This window comes from Sciurus carolinensis, chromosome 2 (assembly GCF_902686445.1).
Source record: "Sciurus carolinensis chromosome 2, mSciCar1.2, whole genome shotgun sequence".
Lineage (NCBI taxonomy): Eukaryota > Metazoa > Chordata > Mammalia > Rodentia > Sciuridae > Sciurus > Sciurus carolinensis.
In genome coordinates this window covers 25,343,810-25,357,902 of record NC_062214.1, presented here as the reverse complement: position 1 = coordinate 25,357,902, position 14,093 = coordinate 25,343,810, and the positions used below count along the sequence as shown (strand labels likewise).

The 14,093-nt window shown below is 44.6% G+C and overlaps 2 protein-coding genes across 9 annotated transcripts in view; one reads left to right on the top strand and one right to left on the bottom strand.

Moving 5' to 3' along the window:
• Bcl2l1 (BCL2 like 1) overlaps nucleotides 1–3,271 on the bottom strand; it is a 52,497-nt gene extending 49,226 nt beyond the window's left edge. The window contains exons 1-2 of one of the 5 annotated variants that reach the window (XM_047538897.1): nucleotides 3,077–3,271; nucleotides 990–1,683 (exon numbers count right to left, since the gene is read on the bottom strand). In XM_047538897.1, the coding sequence (XP_047394853.1) occupies nucleotides 990–1,553 (564 nt within the window). In that variant the 5' untranslated portion in view covers nucleotides 1,554–1,683; nucleotides 3,077–3,271. Of the gene's footprint in view, nucleotides 1–989; nucleotides 1,684–1,953; nucleotides 2,852–3,076 lie in introns of those variants that run through there. The other 4 variants (XM_047538896.1, XM_047538898.1, XM_047538895.1 and 1 more) reach the window with 4 other exon arrangements.
• Nucleotides 3,272–13,019: 9,748 nt separating this feature from the next.
• Tpx2 (TPX2 microtubule nucleation factor) overlaps nucleotides 13,020–14,093 on the top strand; it is a 42,163-nt gene continuing 41,089 nt past the window's right edge. For 3 of the 4 annotated variants that reach the window (XM_047540071.1, XM_047540074.1, XM_047540067.1), the window contains exon 1: nucleotides 13,020–13,106. The gene's annotated coding sequence lies outside the window, so the exon portion shown is untranslated. Of the gene's footprint in view, nucleotides 13,107–13,249; nucleotides 13,362–14,093 lie in introns of those variants that run through there. The other variant, XM_047540068.1, reaches the window with a different exon arrangement.

The following is a 14,093-nucleotide window of genomic DNA, read 5'->3' as shown; positions in this document are numbered from 1 at the left end:
ACCTCCAAGATTTACAATACTCTGCAAGGTAAGGAGAGCTTGCCACATTTTTAGTGGAAGAAACTAAGGCTTAAGAAGGTAAACCAGCCTGTCCAAGGTCACGCAGCTAGTTAAGTGACAGGGCCAGATTTTATACCCATGTCCAGTCTGTCACCACATCTTAATGTTCTTCAGAGCTCCACAGACCCCATTCTTGCTTTGCCAGCACACAGTGCTTAATGAAGGGGCCTCTGGGTTCTGGCCGGAAAGTAAATGCAGAGCAGCTGAGGCTCCCCAACGACCCTGAGCAGTGAGGTGCAAAGTCCCAGGGCTTATGTGTGACACAGCAAGAGCTCCACAAATAGGCCAACCATGCAGAAAGTTGCACACTTTAGGGAAAATGAACTCAGTCAGGGACACAGCACAACACAACGGGCACAGCCTACACCGCCCTAAAATCAGACAACCCTCAGCCATCCGAGCCAGTGGGAAGTCCTGCCCGGTCTGGAGGTCTGAGAATAGGACTGTGCATTCGAATTCTGAAGTAAAGGGAACCTGATTTGGGGGAGGGAAGCCAGGATAGGACTGACACCGTTGTAGGAGAAAGGATGAAGGGGCTTATGGGCCCTTGGCTCCTCCAGGCATTATGCTCACCACCCCTCTGCATGGAGAACCACTGGATCAGGGGGAGGCAAACACCAAATGAACTTCCCACTCTCAAAGCTTTTAAGCCAAATGAACCTAGAGGTTATGTTAGTCTTTGCTAAGAAACTAGAACCCAAGTATAAAAGAGCGGGGTCATGCAGGTACCAGAATGAAAAGGTGCAGCTCCTTCATGAACTGGGTTATCCGTATTTCTAAACAGTTCACCTCTTGTGGTGAAACGAAGCAGGCAGTTCTCCTAACAATCAACATCTCCAACAATCACCACACGCAGCAGAAAGAGATAGAAGGGAAGGGTTGTTGGAGATCTCCAAAGAAAAGGGACATACAAGGGGCGTGGTTCTTACCCAGCCGCCGTTCTCCTGGATCCAAGGCTCTAGGTGGTCATTCAGGTAAGTGGCCATCCAACTTGCGATCCGACTCACCAATACCTGCATCTCCTTGTCTACGCTCTCCACGCACAGTGCCCCGCCGAAGGAGAAAAAGGCCACAATGCGACCCCAGTTTACCCCATCCCGGAAGAGTTCGTTCACTACCTGTTCAAAGCTCTGATATGCTGTCCCCGGGGTGATGTGGAGCTGGGACGTCAGGTCACTGAATGCCCGCCGGTACCGCAGTTCAAACTCATCGCCTGCCTCCCTCAGAGCTTGCTTCACTGCTGCCATGGGGATCACCTCCCGGGCATCCAAACTGCTGCTGTGGCCAGTGGCTCCATTCACCGCAGGGCTGTCCGCCAGATGCCAGGATGGGTTGCCATTGATGGCACTGGGGGTCTCCACCTCTGATTCAGTCCCTTCTGGGGCTTCAGTCCTATTATCTTCCACATCGCTAAACTGACTCCAGCTGTATCCTTTCTGGGAAAGCTTGTAGGAGAGAAAGTCAACCACCAGCTCCCGGTTGCTCTGAGACATTTTTATAATAGAGATGGGCTCAACCAGTCCATTGTCCAAAACACCTGCTCACTCACTGAGTCTGGTCTCTGCTTAGTGATTCTCTTCTAAGATCCAAAGCCAAGATAAGGTTCTGAAGAGAGAGAAAGAGCTTCAGGAAAAAAAATTAATATGCATGTCATTTATCCTACAACATCTCATTCCCCTTCCAGGTACCCGAACTGGTTCCTTTGTGGCTCTTGCGAAGGTCTGGGTCCAGGTTCCAAGAGACTTCAATGAAGTCGAATTGAAAGGACCAGTAGGCTCTGAATCATCCCATCAGTCTCTTTCACCCCGGCCACCCCCTTTTCTCCGAAATACCTTCCTCGGAAAGTCAGCCCCATGGGCAGTCTGTCCCCCCCTCCACCCCCGCACCACCTACATTCAAATCCGTCTCGGGCGACAGCAGGCAGGTGCAGCCCCCGGAAGATCTTTTGTATCATAGGTCGGGAGAGGAGGTGGCGGCCGGGTTGCCGGTAACTCAGCCGGCCTCGCGGCGGCTGGCAAAAAAACCAGCTCCAGCCGGAGGGATCATGCGACCTGGTAGGCTGGGAGCCCAAAAGGCGACACAGGAATTGCGAAGCTCAGGAACCTGCCCCCTCGCTGGCTTCCTCCTCGCATCGCCGGGATCGAGGACGGCCTCTCCGCTCGGCAACCGCGGCCTCCAGCCACCCGGGAGCCCAGCCCCCTCGCTCTTGCACGCCCCTTGGCTCTCCGCCTCCTACTGGGAGTCAGGAGAACTCTCCCGGAGGTGGCTGGTATGGGTTCAGGGTAGTTTTTTTTATTTTTTTCCCTCCCTATTTAAGTACCAGCCCTGGGTGAGGCTCCCGAAACCCTGAAGGGACTTCTCAATGGAGCTCAAGGTTTCGATGAGCTACGCGGGGAGAGGGAGTCTGCCTCAGATCTGCGATCGGACTTTGGAAAGGCCACCCCCGGGCCTTTCCGGGAGGCTGAAGGCCAGAGACCCCCCACACACGTCGCTGGTTTTCTTTGAATTCCCCAAAGGCCCTGGATGTGGCGGTGGGGGATTGCCAGGTCCTCCATTCCCCGCCCGGACACAATGGCCGCCGGCGCCCTGCACAAAGACGGGGTGAGGGGGAGGCACTGGGCCTCTCCTCCGCTCAGGAAGAGGGGTCGAGGCCTGCTCGAGGCCCCCCACAGCCGAGACCACGTTTTCCTGGGGACAGGCCCAGCGCGGCTTCCTGGAGCCCCCGGGAGGGCTCGGGTGCTGGGGGATGCACCTCTCCCAAGGCCAGGGTGGGTGGGCTACCGCCTTTCGGCTTCTAGCGCTCGCTAGGCCGGGTACCCGCCGAGCCACCGCCCCGTTGCTAGGCAACCGCCCTCCCTCAGGGGCGCCCCCTAGACCTTTCTGGGAGGAGGGGTCTCGCCCCGGGCGGCCCGCCCCACCAGAGCCAATCAGCGAGTCCAGTCGGCACGGAAGCGGGACGGCGAAAGTTCCCATTGGGCGCAGCGCCTGTCACGCACAGGGGAGGCGGCGCTCTCACCTGCGAGCCCAGCGAGCCGTGGGGGGCCACATCCCCCTTCATCGGCCGGGTGGTTTCCAGACGCGAGGGCTCTTCACGGCCGAGCTCCGAGCCGCGGACCCGGGCAGGCCTACCTGGCGGACTGCTCGCGCCGTCTGTCTCGAACAAGCCGGCCTCAGTTTCCCCTGAAGACACCGGGGGAACTTGCAAGCTCAGTCACTTCCGGTGCCGCGGCAGCGCGCGCGAGCCCGAGACGCAAAGGGAGTGCGCGCCTTGAGTGACTGGCGTCAAGACCTGGGAGAGAGCACCCCCTTGTGGGAGGCCTGGGGAATCTGAAGATGGAAAGAATCAAGCGTTTTTTATGCACATTTCCATTCATTCCTTCAAATTCATCCATCCATAGTTTGTATACAGAAAAAGCGTCACGTTGTGCTAAACATTTTTTTCTCTGGAGTCCAGTTCTGCCAACTGGGCAAGTTTCTCAACTGCACTGTCCCTTCTTTTCCTCAACTGTAAATGGGTAATAGAACTAGCCTCTCTTTGAATTGAGTGCAAAGATTAAGAGTTGGGGTTGCAGTTCAGTGGAGGGTGCATGCCTGCCATGCATGAGGTCCTGGGTTCGAGCCCCAATACACATTAAAAGAAAAGCCTTTAAACCCCTCAGAATAGTATGGCCCCTAATCTATGCTGCATAAATTCATTCAGCAAATATTTATTGTTTGGGTTGCTGAAGATAGAGTTAGGATCAGGACATGGTCCCCGCTTTCATGAAGACTTATAATCTAGAGGTGGAATAATCTCAAATAGTGACAATGCTATGAAAAAAGTAAATCAGTATTGTGATGAAGATGGCCAAGAGAGATTCTTCTTTAGACCGGGTGGGCAAAGATGTAAGCCCTATTTTTCCTGCCAAGAAAGATAGAGACATTTTCAAGAATTTTAATGTAGGGTGGCCAGGGCTGGCCTCTTTGCAAAGATGATTGAACTTAAGGTTTTTGTTTGTATTGTTGTGATGCTAGGCAAGTGTTCTACCACTGAGCTACCTTCCCAACCCTGAACCCAAGGTTGAAAATGCAACCGAGGTTTAAGAAGCTAGGCAGCATCAATTTAGGCAGAGGGAAGCACATTTATCAATGTCCTGAGTTAGGAAGGTGTTGGCATGTTCCAAAAACTGGCAGAAAAGCAGTGTGGCTAGAATGAGGGCAAGTATGGTGGGGAAGAAATTGGAAAGTTGACCTTGGAAATGAACTGAAATTGATTCTAAAAATTGGAACTTTGTTGTGGTTTTTTGTTTCCTTCAGGTTTTGTGTGTGTGTGTTTTAAGCAATACTGGGGATTGAACCCAGTGGTGCTCTACCACTGAACTGCACCCCCAGACCCAGACCTTTTTATTTTTAGAGTTAGATTCTCACTGAGTTACCCAGGCTGGCTTGAACTTGTGATCCTCCTATCTCAGCTTCAAAAACACTGAAATTATAGGCCTGCAGCACCGCACATGATTCAAATTACTTTTAAAGAGGATTATGGCCATCATCATCTCATGTGCCAAAGAAATCATGTAACAGAGTGTGAACTAATTTTAAATTTTGAAATGGGATCTCCCTAAATTTCTAAGTCTAGCCTCAAACTTGTGACCTTCCTGCCTCAGCCTCCTGAATAGCTGGGATCACAGGTGTACACCACCTTGCCCAGTGAAAATATTTTATGTTAATTTAGTTGATTAAAAATAGATATGGGGGTTGGGGATGCAGCTCAGTTGGTAGAGTGCTTGCCTCGCAAGCACAAGACCCTGGGTTCAATCCCCAGCACCCCCCCCCCAAAAAAAAGATATGGCCTCAGGGTTTAGTTCAGTAATAGAGTACCAGCTAAGGATTCACAGGGCCCTGGGTTCCATCTTCAGCACCACAAAAGACAGAAAGGAGGAAGGAAGGGAGGGAGGGAACAGAAGCCTGAATAAAAAGAGCATGGAATGGAAATTAAGTCCTTTTCCACCTGCTTTCCAGTCCCCAGTTCCCATCACTTGGGTCATCACTCCTAACCTGTTTCTTGGTTTGTCTTTCCAAGAAGTCTTCAAGAGAATGTTTAAAGTCGTCTACAATCAGTAGCATGGTATAAACACTTCTACACTTTGCTTGTTACACTGAGTTCTACATTTTCAAGATGCTTCAAAAAAAAATTTTTTTTTTTTTTTTGCTACCAGGGAGTGAATGCAGGGGTGGTCAACATAGCCACATCCCTGACCCCTGCTTTTTAATTTTTTATTTTGAGACAGGGTTTTGCTAAGTTGATTAGGGTCTCACTAAATTGCTGAGTATGGCTTTGAACCTGTGATCCTTCTGCCTCAACCTCCTGAGCTGCTGGGATTACAGGTGTGCACCACCTCTCCCAGATTGTGTGTGTGTGTGTGTGTGTGTGTGTGTGTGTACGGTGTTGGTGATTGAACCCAGGGGAACTCAGGCATGTTAAGCATGCTCTTTTGCTACTGCGCTACACCCCGAGCTCCTGTTTTAAAAATGAGCCTTAATGCTGGGAGTGTAGCTCTGTGGTAGAGGGAATACCTAGCATGTGAAAGGCCCTGGGTTTGATCCCCAGCACCACAAAAATAATAACTTTATAAGGCCATACTGTGATCTCATTGCCCGTTCCTGTACTTGAAAACATTCTGATAGTTTCCAATCCTTTTTTCTTAAGGACTAATACTGTAAGTTATTCATTCATTATTCTGCATATATGGGAGTTTATCTGCAAGGTAAAGTTTTCTGGAAGTGGAATTACCAGTAAGTGAGTACATAAATTTTTGTTGTTTGTTTTGTTCTTAAAATTAGCTATTATTATTTTACTTTTATTTTGTTGAGGTACTATGGATTGAACCCAGGGGGGCTTATACCACTGAGTTACATCCCTAGTTCTTTTTTTCTTTTTTTTTTTTGTGGTGCTGGGGATTGAACCCAGGACCTTGTGCTTGGAAGGCAAGCACTCTGGCAACAGAGCTACACCCCCAGCCCTCCCCAGTCCTTTTATTTTTTATTTTGAGACAGGGTCTTGCTAAGTTGCTGAGGCTGGTCTTGAGTTTGCAATCCTCCTGCCTCAGTCTCCTGAGTAGCTAAAATTACAGTCATGGGCCATCATGGCCCAGCATGAATTTATTTTTGTTTTATTTTGATGAATATTGGCAAACTACTCCACATAGCAATTGTACCCATGTATTCTCTCATCATTAAACGAGAGTGCTTATTTCCTCACATATTGAACTATACAAACTTTTTTATCCTTGCCAATCAGGTGAAAACTGAGAGGCACCTATATTTTTCATTTCTTTTTATTGTGAGTGAACTTAAACAATGTATCAAATATTTTAGTTACTTCTGGAAGGGTGGAGCTTGCATTCTTCATTTATACTGTTTGCTCCTTTTTCAGTTGGTCTTCCTATTGAACATTTTGCTCATTACTTATTTTTCCACATATGAGTAATAGATATGTTTCTAATTTATTACCATGGAAAAAGCTTTTATTTTTGTATGTATCTTAATTTATCAGGTTTTCTAGGTTTTATGTCATTTTTAAATAAAACCTTCTCTAGTTCAATATTATAAAAATGCTTCTTGTTTTCTTCTAGTTTTTACATGGTTTCATCTTTTACATTTAAATCCACTGGACATTTACTTGATATGAAGTATGAGGTAGGAATCCAAACCTTTTTATAAATGACTATCAAGTTATGTTCATATTGTCATCCTTTCCCTACTAACTTGAAATGTCTTCATTATCAGAAACTACATTCCTGACTATATTGGGTCAATTTCTGAACTCTCTATTTTATTCCAAAGGCTGAAACTAGGTAACTCAGTGGTAGATCCCATGCCTAATATGCATGAGGCCCTGATGAGATCCCCATCACCATAAGAAAGGAGGCTATTTTGTTCCATGTGAGAGTTTTAAACTGGCATAGCATGTGACCTGATTTACATGTTTGAAACCTGCGGTGTCACAATTATTTCAATGAGAAGTAGGATTATATAAGTCTTAAGTGTTCTTTCGGAGCCCAGCAGAGGGCAGATACTCTGCAGAGACCATAGGCTTGTGATACTGCATCATCTGTTTCCTGTCATACAATTCCTAAAGTCCTTGGAATTTTCAAAGTGGTGTCTTTCGGTATGTTAATGAGCTGACTTATGATTGAGAGTCCCTTGGTAGCTTCAGGATAAGAGCTTCAAAATTTAAGATAGCCATTGCACATTAATAGGGGAGGGTACAGGATGAACCCAAGTAACAGGATAAAATTGCAAGCTTGAAAGAGATTAAACTGTTTTTATTACATTGAATTATACATGTGTACACATTTTTACTTCATTATTATTATTATTTTTGGGTATTGAGGATTGAACCCAGGGGTGCTTAACCACTGAGCAACATCCCCAGCCCTTTTTTAAAAAATATTTTTCTTAGTTGTTGATGGACCTTCATTTTATTTATTTATTTATTTATTTATATGTGGTGCTGAGAATCCAACCCAGTGCCTCATGCATGCTAGGCAAGCACTGTACCACTAAGCCATAACCCCAGCCCTTTTTTATACTTTGTTTAGAGACAGGGTCTCACTGAGTTTCTTAGGGCCTCACTAAGTTGTGGAGGCTGGCTCTGAACTTGCAATCCTCCTACCTCAGCCTCCGGAGTCGCTGGGACTACAGGCATGTGCCACGGTGCCCAGTTGCCTCATTATTATTTATATCTCTCTTGCACTTCATATGTATGTGTATGCATATATGTGAATGTATTTGTGTGTGTATGCATGTGTATATGTGTGTGTGTGTATACATATATATATGTGTGTATATACACACACACACATATATATATATGTATCTGTAACTAATGAAATCAATTTTTTTAGAAGACCAGACAGAACAGTGTCGAGGTGCATACCTGTAATGCTGGTTACTCAAGAGACTGAGGCAGGAAGACTATAAGTTTGAGGCCATTCTGGGTAACTTAGTGAGACTGTGTTTCAAAATAAAAAAGTAAAAAGGGTTAAAAGGGCTAGGGATGTAGCTAAGTGGTAGAGCACCCTTGGGTTCAAACCCAAGTACCACAAAAAAATAAGATAAAAATACAAACAGAAAGAAATAGAGTAAAATACCAATTGTGAAGACGTTGTCACTAAAATTGCTTTCCTCTTTCTTAATTGGTGCTGAGGATTGAACCCTGGGCCTCACAAATACTAGGTAAGTACTCTTTTTTTTTTTTTTTTTTTTTTGGGTACTGGGGATCAAACTCAGGGCCTTGTGCTTACAAGGCAAGCTCTCTACCGACTGAGCCATCTCCCCAGCCCTGGTAAGTATTCTTTCAATGAGCTATACCTCTAGCCCTTTTCATTTTTTATTTTGAGAAAGGGTCTCGCTAAGTTGCCACGACTGGTCTTGAACTTTCTATCCTTCCCCAGTAGCTAGGATTACAGGCATGCACCACCACACTGTGCGTGCACGACATTGTAATAGATGTTGGCCTCTATAGTTGGTTTTCTTAGGTTCAAATTCTGATTTTGTCACACACAAACTGTATAATCTTGGCGAAACTATCCATCTTCCTCAATTTCCCCAATATACAAAATCGTTATGGTGATATTACCTAATTTGTAGGGTTATTTTAATAAAATGAGTTAATAGATTTAAAGTATTTTGAATAGTGCCCAGTATATGGTGTACCACCTATTATTACTCACACACATACCCATGGAAAAAAATGGAGCATTATTTTGCATATTTAAAAATGATTTTATAATGAATTTATATCAACCAACAATTCATTTTTTAACAGAAAATGTGCCTCAAGACCTGGACGCGTAACTCAGTGGTACAGCACTTACCTATACCATGTGCAAGATTCTGGGTTCAGTCCCTAACTTTGCAAAACAATAAGAACAAACAAACAAAAACAGTAAATGATGTAACAGATTAGGAGGTGATAAATGCAAAACCATTTGCAGACCAAGACCCAAGTATGAATGGTAAGAAGAGGAAGTCAGGAATGAGTCACAGACAGTGGGCAAAGGGAGGGCAGGGAACTTCCTAGGCTGTGGTTGCCCCAGTTTCAAAACACATATATCATACAGACAGGCTCAGTCAGGGATGGGGGTATGCTGTTTTGTAGTAGGAGAGAAGGGGCAGCAGAGCTGTGTTTATAAGGCCTATGAGGCAGAAGGTGCGCAGTGACTGGTGAACTGAACGAATGAATGGATAAAAGAGGCAATGCCAAGAAGCCAGGATGTTGTCTTTTCAAATCAACAAGTTGGCCTGGGCAAGAACATCCTCTCCCGTCTCTCCTTCTGCATCCATTACCTTCTAGGCTGAGGCTTACGTCCCCATTCTGTGTGAGCAGACTAGGAGATCTGAAACCACTAAAGCAGAAATTTTAGTGCTGGAAAGAAGCACAACTCATCTGGTCCATTCCATTCACAATTTCAACCATTACTGAGGAGGGGACAAGAGTGGGGAAAGGGAAGTCAATTAAAATAGTCTACTGCATTGTGGAGTTGTAAAAAACTGTAAATCACCTAAACTTTCGTAAATAGGAGACAATTTCATAAGACTGTCAATAGAATGGAATACTAAGCAGCAGTTAAAGACGTCCAGGAACCTGGGCAGACAGGGAGTTATCTTTGAGACACTGGAGATTGAACCGGGTGCGTTCTACCACTGAACTACATTTTTATTTTTATTTTATTTTTTATTTTGAGACAAGTTGTCCTTGAACTTGGGATTCTTCTGTCTCAGCCTTTTGAGTTGCGGGGGTTACAGGCTATATCTAGCATCATCATTTACTTGTTTATCTTGTTTAATATTTTTCTTTTCCACTAGAATATCAGCTCCATGAGGAGCTGCAGTATCCCCACCTTAGCACCAATGACTGGCACATGGTGAGCACCCAGCAAACGCTGCAGCAACCGTTCCTCTGTGGTGTGGATGATTGTGTCTCCTGGAAGTCCTAGTTCATAGGGCATATACATTTGACATTTATTTATCTTTTCAGTAATGGGGATTGAACCAAAGGCCTCATACATGCTAGACAATTTTCTATTCTGAATTACATCGCCAGCACAATTTAAAACTTTATTTTGAGAAAGGAACTTAATAAATTGCCCAGGCTGGTCTTGAACTGGTAATCCTCCTGTCTTAGCCTCCTGAGTAGGTGGGATTACAAGCTTGTGCCACTAAGCCTGGCTGTTTCTGGACACTTAAACTCTTCTACTGATTTTTTTCTCTTTAATTTCTGCAGCAATACCATAGTTTTAAAAAACCTTTTTAACTGTAGAACATTTCAAACACATACAAGAATATATGGATATACTTTTGTATCATGAACCTATAACTCAGCTTCAGGAATTATCAACTGTGGCTCATTTTGTTTCATCTAAACTCCCATCTACTTCCTTCCACTGCATACTACCAATTATTCTGAAACCCTTTCTATTTCTATATAATATTATTTGTGTGTGTGTGTGTGTGTGTGTGTGTGTGTGTGTGCGCGCGTGCATGTGTGGTGCTGGGGATCAAACTCAGGACTTCACAAATGCTAAGCAAGCACTCTTACCACTGAATTACAACTTTAACTCTATAAAGTATCTCTAAAACACAAGGACACCTAGCAAACCTGAGGGCTGGGGCTATTGCTCAGTGGTAGAACATCTGCTTAGCATATGTGAGCAGCTTAGTTTGATCCACAGCATCATTAAAAGAAAAAAAAGAAACCAAGAGCAATTCTATATTTGTAAAAGTCTCTCATTCTGTTGGATTTTCCTATCTCATTTTGGTTGATGGCACCTCCATGGTCCAAATGAACCAAACCATATCAAGAATTACTATAAATTTATACGCTACTATGTATGAAATCTTGTATGTGGACTCTGTTAGGGTTGGGAGTGTTGCTCAGTGGTAGAGTGCTTGCCTAGCATGTGCGAGGCCTGGGTTCCATCTCCAGCACTGCAAATAAATAAAAGACAAAACAAAACAAAAACCAAAACAGCAACAACAACAAACAACTCCCCCTGTAAAAAGGAAAAGTCCTAGAAATTTAATAGTTTAGTTGAACAAAGAATGATTCATTCTTTTTGGGTACAAGGGATTAAAGCCAGGGGCGCTTAACCACTGAGCCACATCCCCAGCCCTTTTTATTTAGAGACAGGATCTTGCTAAGTTGCTGAGTCTGGCTTTGAACTCTTGATCCTTCTGCTTCAGTCTCCTGAGCTGCTGAGATTACAGGCCTGTGCTATCATCCCAGCAGTGATTCTTGAATAGGGTAGCTGTCAGAATCAGAACAGGTTCCCCAAACTCCAGCCTGCAATATGATCAGGCAGCATTTATGGACTGAAAAAAAAAAATGGGAGGTACAGAGACAGTTTAATTGATAATAGGTCATATTTTCCTTTATTTGAATCAATTGGATACCTGCAAATTATTGAAGTTCAGCTGCCGTCATTGACTGAGACAGTCACTTATTCTAAGAGTACAATATACTCCCAAGTTCCTTTACCTACTATCTAGGTCCTAGTTTCTTATGTAAAGACTTCAGTGCTGAGGTATCCTCAGGCCAAATTTAATTTAATACCCCTATCATTTTTCAACATTCAAATGTTACTTTATATATATTTTTTGGGGAGTGGCTGGGTGTTGAACCCAGGGGTGCTTTACCACTGAGCTTCACCTCCAGTCCTTCTTTTAATTATTATTATTATTATTTTTAATTTTGAAACTGGGCCTTGCTAAATTGCTGAGGCTGACCTCAAATTTTCCATCCTCTTGTCTCAGCCTTAGGAGTTGCTGGGATTACAGGTGTGTGCTAACATACCCTGCTCAGTTGTCACTTATTGTGCATTTCTTCTTCTATATGAATTTATTTTACAATCAGTAAGAAGTTCCATGACAAAACTAATTGGGATTTGCATTAGAATTGCCTTAAAATTTTAATTTGGAGATTTAACATCTTTAAAATAGTATCTTTCCATCCATTATATAACTTCATTTCATTTTTAATGGCTATGCGACCAAGTTTTATAGTTTTACTTTTTCCCAAGTTTTAAATTTTTTTTTTTTTAGTTGTAGATGGACACACTACTTTTATTTTTATGTGGTGCTGAGGATCAAACCCAGTATGCCTCACATGTGCTAGGCAAGCTCTCTACCACTGAGCTACAACCCAAACCTCCTTCCCTTAAGTTTTAAGCTTAATTTACTAAACGTTGTGATTTTTGTTGTAAACAAGGTCTTTTTGTTGTTCTCATTTTCTGATTGATAACAAGAACAGACATTCTGCATTCAAATTCCACCTCCAATTATGGTGATTTTAGACAAATATACTCAACTTTTCTGGACCTGTATTTGTTCCTTTACAACACGGGAATAATAAAGCCAAGGATGCATTTGGGATAATAAAGACGAATCACCCAATAAAGCACGGCTTTCAGCCAGTTAAGATCAGGGGTAGGACTGGACAAAGAGTCTGAGAAATGCTTTCACGAGGAGGAGGGAAGCTGGGGAAAATTCTATGTTGCATTTACGAAACCTCCTAATAAAATGAAGTGAATTCCCATAAATACTTAAGATAACGCACAAATGCAGCAAGAATAATTTTTAAAAATAGCATTAGAAAATGTTTTCTTCGCTGAATGCTTTGGGGAAGTCCAGAAAGCGAGCCGTTCTGTGATCTAAACGGCCACCCCACTTCTTCAGTTGGTACCACCTTTCCTAAGTAGCTAGAACAGAGCATTCCGGGTCTTGTAGTAACATCCCCAAAAGAGTGGTTCCAAAGGACTCATAAGGGCGCTGGAGACTATGTTTCCCAGAAGCCTCTCGGGCCGGTTGTTTGCTTGTCCCGCCTCCTGACTTCCGGCGTCGCTGCGTTCTCCAGGGCCAATCGAGAGGCTGGGACTGTACGTTCCCGGAGCTCTGATTGGTGCATTCGACTAGGCTGCCTGGGTTCAAATTTTCAACGGTACTGAATGAGTCCCGCGGCGGGCTGGCGGCGCTGGATTGTCAGAACCGTGGCGAGGCGAGGCGAGGTGAGCGGTAGGAAGGAAACGGGGAGCGACTGGGGCGCGGGGCTGCCCTTCTCCCCGAGTTTCGAACGGCTAGAGGTCGCCTCCCAAACCTTAGCACCGTCCGCGTCTCTGGGCCGGGCCTCCGAGGCGGTTGCAGGGCTGGGGCGCCGCCTAGGCGGGGTCCTTGGGCCACCTTCTGGTGACAGGGTTTTGCCGTGAAGTCTGCGGGGGAAATAGGGTGAAGAACTTGCGGGAGGCTGTCGGCTAATCCTAACGGTAACGACCACTGTAATTGGTGTGTACGGCGCTAACGAGTAGGAAGCGTTTTGTAGACGGGGCGCTCCGCGGGTGATGTTTTTCACTTGATTCTTGCACCTATGAGTTAGGTGCTGTTTTTCACTTTACAGAGAAGGAGACCGAGGCCTCCCATCTATATACATTTCGAGAAGGGGGCGAAATAGCAGCTCTGCCCTCAAGAAGTGTGGCATTTAGTGGAGGACAATAGAGGTGGTCGTACACCAACCACTGCATTTCAAACGATTGTGTGACATAGAAGGGTAAATTGGATGGTGTGCGAATCTGATTGAGGGAGAGTTTAATTTCACTTGAATTTGTCTTGTTTGGGACTTAAAATTCATTTTTAATTATGCATGTTTGCTTCCCCCTCTTCTTGGTATCGAGTTACTAGTTATTGCCTTCCTATTTTCCTTTCTTAGAACATGTATAGATTGGAGGGGGGAAGGGAAACTGAGCCAGGTTATAATATTGAAGAATTGACGTAACCTTTATTTTCTTTTTCTTCTCTCTCTCTCTCTCCTTTGTATGGGAGTGAACCCAGGGGCAATTTACTTCTGAGCTACACCCCCAAACTTGTTTTATTTTTTTGAGGCAGAGTCTCTGTTGCTGAGGCTGGTCTCGAATTAGCGATCCTCTTGCCTTAATATATTTCTTGATATACTATTTCTTTTTCTCATAGGAAAATTTCTAGTGGTTCAGTAGCAGAGACAC